At 31.9% G+C, this 11,769-nt stretch overlaps 1 protein-coding gene across 1 annotated transcript; it reads left to right on the top strand.

Moving 5' to 3' along the window:
- Positions 1-2,543: 2,543 nt before the first annotated feature.
- On the top strand, positions 2,544-5,333 carry LOC149054430 (uncharacterized). The gene is made up of 2 exons (XM_089230029.1): positions 2,544-4,829; positions 5,049-5,333. Exons 1-2 carry the CDS (start codon positions 2,544-2,546, stop codon positions 5,331-5,333), a joined length of 2,571 nt encoding a protein of 856 aa, XP_089086155.1.
- Positions 5,334-11,769: the final 6,436 nt, after the last annotated feature.

Below are 11,769 nucleotides of genomic sequence, written 5' to 3'. Positions count from 1 at the left end.
GTTACGAGACTTTGAGGCAATCCATGTAAATACAAGAATTGAGTCACAAAGTTCTGTGCTACTGTATTAACTTCATGGTTCTCCATTGGAGAAACCCATGCAAATTTGGTGAGGTCATCCTGCATTGCCAGAATTAATGAGTTTCCATTATGAGATCGTGGTAAAGGTCCGACGACGTCGAGGAAAATCTTTTCAAATGCTATGGTCGCTGTAGTGGTGATCACCATAGGTTCTTTTGGTATCCGCGTAGCAGTTTTATTTTTTTGGCATGACAGACATTTTTTTATAAATTCCTTGATTTGTTTTCTCATCCCTTTCCAATGATGTTCTGTGTACAATCTGTTGAAAGTTCCGCTTACCCCTTGATGTCCCCCCAAGGGATTTATGTGGAGTTCTCTAATTAATTGCATTTTCTCTGCTTCTGTTAATTCGTCTTTCGTATAGACGTAAACTGTAACTCCTGTATTTTTTAAAATAAATTGCAACATTTTGTGAACAGTTTCCCATTGTAACCCGTCCAGCCCACATCCCATTTTTGGGCATTCAAGACTGTTAATCTCTAACTCGGTACATAGTTCTTTGAGTCTAGTTAAACTAACATAGATCGACTGATAAGTTGGTTTTTGTCAATTATGTTCTTTAGTTATTAAGTAAAATATCACCCTCTGTTCCAACTTAATGACGGCTACATCAGTGACTGATTTGTTTTGTTGACGTAATTGTTCCACTCCTCCGAACTTCCGTCTCATTTGGAGGGCAATACCCTGAGACATTTTGAAATCAGCGGAAACGCAATGTGTCGAAGATTTCCACGCCCTCCCCCTTCTCCGCCGAGACATAGACAACTTGCACGCCCTCCTCTTCCTCCATCTGGACTTCGACGAATTCCGTGCCCTCCTCCTCCTCAATTTGGACGTCCCCGAACACCTATAAGTTAGGTTGAGTGGATACAATTTTATTTTTATTAAGGAATTAACATATCTCAATGTACTTAGTATGAAGATTGAGTAAAAAAGGCAGGTGTAATGTAATGACTTTTGTTATAGGCCAATTAATTAATTTTAACTGCTGAATTAAGTTTAAAGAGCTGGAACCTATATAGAACACTATATAGGTATCCATAATAACTATCTATAGAATGTGTTATGTATGTACAAACAAATTGTGTAAGAAAATGTATAATATGTACCTATAATAATACTTATTCTGTGTGTAGGTATGTTTGTATGTACTACATAATTAAGACACAGTTCTACCTTAATAACATTAATACAATCAATTAACATCAGTAGAACAATACGAGTATAAGAAGATATAACAACAAAAAAGAAATTTATTAATTAGTTTAGTGTTCGTACATACATGCATACATATTTATAATGTTTGTTTATCTACTTGTGTCGGTTGTACTGAAACAAAAATTGTTGAATGCGCTTGTGTGTTTATATTTCACTCAATAAAAGCAAGTGTAGATACTATACTATATGTATTAAGTGAATTTATAAAAAAAGTCTGAGATATATGTTATAGTATCGTATGAGTACAGTGTACATTTATAAAAGTATTGTGTTTAAATAACAAATCACATATTATAATTGTATTCAAAATTATAGACTAGGATTATTTACATTCGTTTATGTTTGAATACTTTTTCACCATTATTTCATAATCCCTCTTCGCGTGTTTCACCAGGTTTGACACTTTAATGTCAAATGGGTCTAATTCTCCTGAAGTAATTTTAGATTTCTGAAGCCCAACTGTAACTTCTGTAACACATGTAACACAAAAAGCAGGTTATGGATTTTTTTGTTGACATAATTAAGATATAGACAATGATTTTACCGTCCAATATTTTATATAAAACACTTTCAAAAAATGCTGGCTTAGTTTTAGTGCCTTTGAAAGTGAACTCCATTAATAATTGTTTAGAAATAATGATGTCTAGTACTCTTAAAATTACTGTACCTATTTCCATTGATTGGACTTTTGATACAGCCGAATGCAAATATACAATCTACAACAAGTAACAAGCATAAATAATTTAATAATATTTACTACATCTGAGTACCCAATAGGCAATAAGGTACTTTATTTATTTGTAATTCATTAACAATACAATAATTTAATTTTCATAAGAGAAGAATTAGAATTATGAATTATAACCAAATAAAACCAGTTAACTAAATGTTGATCAAACATATTTTAATTATATTTTTATAACATTAAATTCATATTTTACTCACCAACTTTTGTTTATGCTCAACCTTTTTTAACGTATTGACCAGTACATGATAATGTTCCATTGTTGTCAAAGGTATTAAATGTTGTAAAAAACCTCCAATTTTGGGTAATTCAACAAGTTTACGACGAGACCATTCTCCACTTATTGTAACCAAGTGACTGCCAATAATTTCTTAGTTGTTAGCCATTTTTTGTTGCACCTTTTCAATGGCAGTAAGGCGAAGTAAAATAGGATGCAGTAAATTTTGTAAATAGCAGTATAGCAATTTTAAACCCCGGTCTTCATCTTATTTTCTTTAATAATGGACACGGTTTACATCAAGAAGTCAATCAGGCGAGCCCTGGCAAAAAGGAGCTCGACAATTCGTCGTTTTGAAGACTTACACCAGCAGGCAAGCATTATTCAACCGGATGATATAACCATGTCGCAATTTTTAATTGCCGTCAATAGTCTGGATGAGCTTTGGCAACGATTCAACGTCGAAAACGACTTTTACCTCGATGAGTTGATCGAGGCAGATCGTGTTACTGAGTTTTCTTATGATGAAGAAATCAGAGTGAGTAATCTGGTGACGAGTATTAAGGCAGTAGCCCTTAAGTATTCTGCCAGGGTGGGTGACAGATCAGATGGCTCTGTTGTTTTGAAACAAACTACATCGACCGATGGTGATTCTACGTCCTCTTCGTTGCCTAAAGCTCCGACTGAGTTGGTCCAGAAACGTGCTTACCGATTGCCTGAGATACCTCTTCCTAAATTTGACGGAAAATTGAAAAATTGGCCGGTATTTCGAGATCGTTTTATGACGGTTGTTCACAATGATCCTGAAATAGCTGATGTGGACAAATTGTATTATTCGTTAGGTTGCTTGAACGAAGATCCTGCAGAAGTGTTAAAGGTAATAACGGTATCAGCGAATACATATAAATTTGCTTGGGACACGTTGGTCCACCAATATGATAAACCCCGTTCGTTGGCGTCAGATATTTTGGATGATTTGTTGTCAGCTTCTATATCCACCCAGGAAAATCCAGATACACTCACGGAATTCCTAAACCGGTTTGACGAAGATGTTGCCATATTACAAAGTTTGGAGATTCCAGATCTCGGATCCTTCATTTTATTTGTTTTGGTGTCAAGGACGTTGCCAATAATCAGTCGAAAACTGTTCGAAGCCGAAAATAAAGCAACATTTCCAAGCTTTGATGAGCTTAGCCAGTTTGTGAAACGTCGTCTCCAAGTTGTGGAAAACGGAGGTGCCCAAGTTAGACCATCGTCTGGCTCAGTAAGGTCTTCGGTAGAGAAAAAACCTTTGACGATTTTCGGAACAGTAAAAAAGAAGATGGAACAGCAATCGCACGCCAAGCGTCCAACTGCCTTGGTGACCTCAAGATCCTCAAATATTAAGTGCCGTTGTTGTGGCTCAAATCATTCGTTAGCTGATTGTGATCGTTTTCGGCAGTTGACGGTCGATGAACGATTTAAATTAGTCACTGGTCATCGGTTATGCTTAGTGTGCTCTGGAGAAGGGCATTGGGCAAACAAGTGCAAACTGAAGTGTCAGGTGTGCACTCATCAACACCATAGTTTGCTACATCGTGAAGTAGTTCCAGAACCGGTCAACCTTATTCCACAGACTTCATGTTTAGGAAGTCATGATTCTGTATCAGTGTTGTTGGGAACAGTGCTGGTACACGTCAAAGATGCCAATGGAACGATTCACACTGTCAGGGGATTAATATATTCCGCTTCACAGATAAGCGCCATCACATTGGATTGCGTCATACACTTGGGTCTCAGGATCTCCAAATGGACTGTTCCCATTTCTGGATTGTCGGGTCAAAGTTTTTTCAGCGTATCAGGAGTGACTACTTGTCAGGTGATTCCCAGGTCGCAAAACCCACCAGAGTTTTTAGTAAAGGCTTTTGTTCTTCCTCGGATCACAATTGATCTACCAGCTAAACAGCTTCCGTCTATTATCCACAATAAATGTGGCCATCTAGATCTTGCCGATCCTAGCTTTGACAGGCCAGCTCCAATAGAGTTGCAACTTGGAGCCGATGTATTTCCTTTAGTTTGGGGCGATCGTTCAGTTGTCTTAGGATCTGGATTACCCTCGGTGTTTAGTACCAAGTTCGGTTGGGTACTTCTCGGATCTGTTGCCTCCCCAGACATCGAAATCGTTTCAATGAAATCCGTGTGTATGACTAGTTCAGTAGAGTCCATGATGGAAAAGTTCTGGTCGATCGAAGAACCAGCTGAAGCTCCGGTAAAGTTCACCGAAGAAGGGCGTTGTGAAGAAATTTTCCGAACAGAAACCGAGCGAGATAAAGACGGAAGATTTGTGGTTCCTTTACCACTACGTAAGAATATTTATCCGTCACTGTTGGGTTCCAAAGCGGTCACAATAAAACGATTTGTTCAGTTGGAACACAAACTTGCCAAGGATGAAGTTCTTTATTCACACTATTACAACTTCATGGAAGAATACGAGAAACAAAACCATATGTCCCTTACTACAACACCAGGAACGTATTTTATTCCTCACCATGGAATTTGCAAGGGTGAAGGAGAGAACCTAAAGTTGCGGGTTGTTTTCGATGGCTCTGCTCGGGGAGTGTCTGGTATCTCTCTAAACGATTGCTTGTATGCAGGACCAAAATTATAGAGAGACGTGGTAGATATATTACTTGGATTCCGTTTGAATCGCATAGCCTTCACTGGAGATATTTGTAAGATGTACAGACAGTTTTAGATTCATCCCAAATATCGACCTTAACAGCACATTTTTTGGCGAAAATCACCACAGGAAGAACTAAAGGAATTTGAGTTAAATACAGTGACTTACGGATTAATTTGTACTCCGTTCCTAGCTCTTAGAGTTATTAAGCAGATGACTTCTTTGGTAGTTGACCATGCTCCAGATGTTAGTCAAGCACATTTAAAGCAGACATATATGGATGATATTTGTACGAGTGCAGATACGGTGGAAGAAGTACTGTTGCTCAAGTCCAGACTCGATCATAATCTAACCAAGTTTGGTCTGGAGTTGAAGAAATGGACAAGCAACTCCGACGAACTACTAGCCACTTAATGCTAACTACATTATTGTTAATACCTAGAAATTATCTTATATCTATAGCTACCTAAAATACTAAACACAACTATAACAGAAATGATTATTCATTGGTTTACTTATATACAGTATATTTGATCCCTCATACTAGCTTTAACTACACCTTTTAAATTATTGTCTACATAAATACATTCCTTCACATAACCACTTTCATATGCATTTTCACCCCTTTTGACTAACTTTACTTCTTCTTTAAAAAATGCATAAACACAATGCAATTTGATCCAACTAGACGCTGCCATGATCAGTATTAACACTAATTTAGTAACACTAGTATTATTGTCTTACAATTAAGTGTAAATACTAAGTAGTACATTCAAAACTGTATTTCACTTTGAAAAACCAATGTGGAATGTGTTTGTTTGAAACCAATAAATCTTATCGCGGTGTGATAACATTATCATGACGTCACACTACCATATACTATAACAATTAATGTGAAGTGATTGAATAATAATTGATATTATTTATCAGTGATAAATCACTGTGGTATTTAATGTTTTACTATTTTTCTCCGCTGTCGCCATCCGTCGACGATAACATTCATATTTATTATATTTATATTTATTATTGATATTATACGTTTATATTTAATTTTTTAGTATTAGTCTGTCTCTACTTTCTATAGTATATAATCTATATTCTATAATAATATGTCGATGTACGCCGATTGCGCAGCCACGCGCTCTAATAATAGAATGACAATTGATTATTTTATGCCATGTATGATTTTATTTTTCGTTTTTATTTCTTCAAACGTTATCACTTCATAAACAAATTATGTGAAATAAAAATATTTTCTTAACTTCTAACACCAAACATTAAATGAAGAGCCTCAAAGGAATTACGCCCACTAAGATTTTACAACCGGGGATCAATCCCCGGGCCCCACCACCAGTTCCGCCACAGCACCAACATCATATCGATTCAGATTCGCGTAAAACTATTTGTTTGTTTTTAAATGGAATCCCTGATGTTAATCTCTCACGGCGTATTTGGGTGATAATGATAATGTATTCCATACTCTTCCCTCGTCGTGACACCGTCAAATTACAACCTTATAGAGGCCCCTCAAGGTGATTCACTTCGGTGCATATTTTACCAATTGTTAATAAGTTAGTGCTTGCTGTGATATTGTAGTTTGAACCACATGAAAAAACATCTGTATACATAGTGTATAAACCTTCGTATTTCGGAATGTAAGTTAGCTGCGCTAAAAATTTTCAAATTACTATTAGAGTTAATATTCTCACGATAATGTAAAATTTTGACAAAAAATGTAATTATTAGAATTTGTTAAAATAGAGTTCTTATGAGTTGAAATAATAACACAGAATCGTTTTTCGTATACTAAGATAGAATATCATTAAATTTAAATTCAACTTCATCCGTTTTAAAAATATATAACTCGATACCTGTACAGCAGTATAGGTACAGCAGAGAGACATCCACTAATCATCCGATTTATATTGTATAAGAATTGTAAATTTAAAACAAGTTTCTCACAAACTCTGAATTGGAGAAATCTAAATTAAATATACCAACATATATTATAACATATTTATATATATATTTTTTTAATTAACCCGTATTTTAGGTAAACATTATTGAATAAACTATAGATGATTAAATGAAAAAGTTGTTACTCATTTTTTCTAGGTACCTAATTAAAAAAAACACAATACACGGAGACTAAAACATTCATTTTTTGATTGCCGGAAATGACAAAATGTTAAGGTTAAGTTTCAGAAATTTCAAAAGAAAATCCTGTTAACATTAGCGTGGTGTGAATCAACATGCAGGGATCTAATAAGGTAATATTTTTAGAATTTAGAATTATAGAATTCTCATTACTTGCGAGATTCGTCAAAATTCAAATCTCAATAATACCTGCCGTGGTGATTCACATTTTATATATGTGATTTGTTTTACATTGTGAATGTCGCTAATATATCGATTATTTACAATGATGTCGCCTAATATATTATCATATATGTATAATTTGATTGAATTCAGTTTTTACAAAAAATTGCTTTTAAGATGTCATTGGGTGCATAAAATTTTGTTACAAAATTACAAAAACAGTTTGAAATATTAACAAATTTTATAATATATCAAATCCAAACCATATGTTCAAAGGCAGAAAGAAACATTGAATACAACTTTATTGTGCTTACAATTTTATTTACATTATGACTTTTAACTATTAAACATTACCAACAATATTTTGATCCCATATAACTACTATGTTTAATGTTTGTGTGTAATTCTGTGAACATTTTGATTGAGTTTCGTTATTTTTTATCGATGGGTACATACTACGTAATATACTACACCGAACACAACAATAGGTAAAAGTTTTGAGTTTTGATATATCTTTTACATTATCGTGAGAATATTACATGTATATATATTACTCTAATAGTAATTTGAAAACTTTTAGCGCAGCTAACTTACATTCCGAAATACAAAGGTTTATACACTATGTATACAGATGTTTTTTCATGTGGTTCAAACTACAATATCACAACAAGCACTAACTTATGAACAATTTGTAAAATATGCACTGAAGTGAATTTAATGATAATTAAACGAATAATTACTTCAATCTTCTGCAAAAATTTGTTACTCATTCTTTTCTAGATACCTAATTAAAAATAACACAATACACGGAGACTTATACTTTAAGTTTTTATTACTGGAAACGACTAAATGTTAAGGTTGAGTTTCAGAAATTTCAAAGGAAAATAATGTTAACATTAGCGTGGTGTGAATCGCCACGCAGAGACCAAATTAGGTAATATTTTTAGAATTTAGAATTATAGAATTCTCATTACTTGCTATATTTGTTGAAATTCAAATCTCAATAATACCTGCCATATCATATTTATGTATATTTTTTTTTTTTCATTTACCCGTTTATTGTAAAACGTTTTTTAATATTTCAAACTGTTTTTGTAATTTTGGAACAAAATGTTATGCATCCAATGACATCTTAAAAGCAATTTTTTGTAAAAAACAGAATCCATTTAAAATATGCATATATTATAATATATTAGCCGACATCATTGTAAATAATTGATATATTTGCAACGTTCACAATGTAAAACAAATCACGAATATAGCATCTGAGTCACCATTGCAGTTATTATTGACATTTGAATTTCAACGAATCTCGCAAGTAATGAGAATTCTATAATTCTAAATTCTAAAAATATTCCCTAATTTGAACCCAACATGGTTATTCGCACCACGCTAATGTTAACCTTATTTTCCTTTGAAATTTCTGAAACTCAACTTTATCATTTTGTCATTCCCGGTAATTAAAAACTTATAGTTTTAGTCTCCTTGTATTGTGTTTTTTTAATTAGCTACCTAGAAAAAAATGAGTAACAAATTTTCATTTAATTATCTATAATTTATTCAAAACTGTTTACCTAAAATACGGGTAAATGAAAGAAAAATATAAATAATATATGTATATTTAATTTAGATTTCTTCTTTACAGTGTTTGTGAGAAACTTGTTTTAAATTTACAATCCTTATACAATATAAATCGGATGATTAGTGGATGTCTCTCTGCTGTACCTATACTGCTGTACAGGTATCGAGTTATATACTTTTAAAACGGATGAAGTTGAATTTCAATTTAATGATATTCTATCTTAGTATACGAAAAACGATTCTGTGTTATTATTTCAACTCATAAGAACTCTATTTTAACAAATTCTAATAATTACATTTTTTGTCAAAATTCCAAAATTACACGCTAGTTACAACTTATTATAGGATTATGCTATACATTATTTTTAAGTTAACCTATCGTTTGCACATAAACATAACAAACAGTAAACACACTCATTATTGTAAACAAGTACATTTATCACATTTATCGGAATTTTAGATTGAACATTCTATACTGTATCAAAAATAAAAAAAATAATAATTTTAAAATTCTCGTTAATTTAATAAGTTACAAGAGATCATGTACTAAGCGTTCAATTCTAAGATAGAAATATATAATTATTTTCATAAATTTCGATGAATTGTATTGAAATTCAAACTTCAGCGCGATTAACAATAAGGTTGCACACCAACTCAGAGACGGAACTAAGATATTTTACGCCCGGAGAAAATATTAAAATTACGCCCAATCATAGACCAAGGCTCAAAATATATCATTCCCTATAATTGTTTTTTTGGTACCTGTTTGTTATAGCCCCGCCGTGGCGAGTGAAAACTTTATAGCCCTGCCACTCAGGTTTGTTGTCGTCCCGCTACTCACATAACATTTCATTTTTTCACCAATTGCAGTAAGCGTAACAAAAAATCTTCCACATGAAGACAATAATAAAAATAATAAATTATAATAATATATTGTAATGAATCTATTCCGTGGACTGCGATGTAAACAAGTTAATACTTTATAAAAAAAAATTTAGATTAAATTAATAAAGTGATTAACAACTTTTCAATTAATCAGACTAACCCACCTGCAATTGCATAATATACCTAAATATTGTTCAAAATTTGAGTGGTCTAATTCACATTAAAACTTAACCAACGTTAGGTTGTCTTATGCATTATAGATGGTTCAATAGGCAAGAATTTATACATAAAAAGTGAGTTTATTATTTTCCTTGGAGTGGATTTTATAAGAAAAAAAATTTTGAAAAATAATCAAAACTTTAATTATCTAACCTGTATAAAAACACTTTTGCTGTTTTGGTTCTATGCACATCAATTATAATAGATCTTTATGGTTAAATATAAAATCTTTTCTTCTGATACACAATTCAGGCCAATACAATATGTAATTAAATTAAATAATTTATTTAAAAAATAAAAATAAATATTTAAAATCAAATCTTTTTTTTTTTTAAACATAAACAAATATGCAACCATCTTGGTAAAAATTATTATACATAATATAAAATATTAACATAATTTTTAATGTACAAATGTAATATTAATATATTATACGTTGATTGATAATCTCATAAAAGTTATTGTTCAAGTATCAGAAATTTTAACGAAAACACAGCATTAAATACTTCAATAAATGTCTATATAGTTTCACACTTTCACGGAGAATCTTAATAATTATATAGTAGGTTAGGTACTTAGTATAATATACCAGTATACTTAATATAGGTACTTTAATACTTAGGTATACCGGTTTACGGTTATAGGTATGAATCTATTCATAATCTTACCACAGATTATATAAATTATATATATTTGATATAATCTGTGATCTTACCGTTAGAATGATTTGTCCTGTATTGTCTATACTCCGTACTTTAAGAAGGTCAGCCGTGCTCACTGTTTCCAAATGGGTAATAGAGTAAGGTAGTAATGACGTCATGATAATATAATCAGTTGGTGATAAGGATGGCTGGTTCCAAACAAAGCGATTTCTGTATGAGAATTATGCATAGTTTTAAAGTTCTCACAGAGAAATCGCATTAATAAAGTTAAGTTACCTTAAACAAGTTACGGTATACAGTATTTGTGTTCTTTACTATTATTTAACGGGGGGTTTTTTTTTTACAAAAACCTTGAATATTGATTTATTTTGACCATTGTTAATTACGTAACTACTTAACGTTTGACTGCAGGTGGGTTTAAACTATAGTTGTGTATATAAATATATTTTTATTACAAATCCATATTTTTAAAGGTATTTTGCTTTATAAGTGCAATGTTATTACTTTTTTAAATTTATTGTACAGGTAGTTAATTATGGTCAATTGTTTTGTACCAAATTGTAACCATTACAGCGAAACAAAAGTATATAAATTTTTTAGATTTCCTGTGAATAAATTGTTTAAATTAAAATGGACACAAAATATTAGGTAGGTATTAGTTATATTCATTTATTTTGATTATTAAATATACTACATCTAAATTGTGTAGGTTGTATGACGTGTTACCTATATTTCATAATTAGAATTTAATTGAATGTATATTATGTCGATATTTTTAAGGAGGTCTGACAGATGTCCAAGTGTGAACTCCCGAGTATGTAGCTGTCATTTTATTGATGGATTAAAAGAAAATAATCCAACAATATTCAGTTGGAATAAAGAAAAAAAAATTTGTTTTTTTCCCCAGAGAAAAGAAATAAAAGGAAACCAAAACCTACCTCAGTATGTTAAATTTGTATTTAAAATCTTATTTTTACATTTCCATAGCAAGCTTTGGGTTAAAATAAAATTAAGTGTTGATGTTTAGTACCTAGTTACATAATATGCAACATATTATATTATATTCACTAATTTTTTTTATTAAAAATATTTTAAAAAGTATGGTTTTCTTTGAATTTGAGTTATACCTAACCTAACCTAACCTAACTTATAAGTTCCAACAAGCTTTTTGAAAAGAGGCGGTG

Source organism: Diuraphis noxia, unplaced genomic scaffold, assembly GCF_037042655.1.
Source record: "Diuraphis noxia isolate RWA-SAM2 unplaced genomic scaffold, SU_Dnox_SAM2 contig0006, whole genome shotgun sequence".
Lineage (NCBI taxonomy): Eukaryota > Metazoa > Arthropoda > Insecta > Hemiptera > Aphididae > Diuraphis > Diuraphis noxia.
This window is presented reverse-complemented; position numbering and strand designations above follow the sequence as displayed.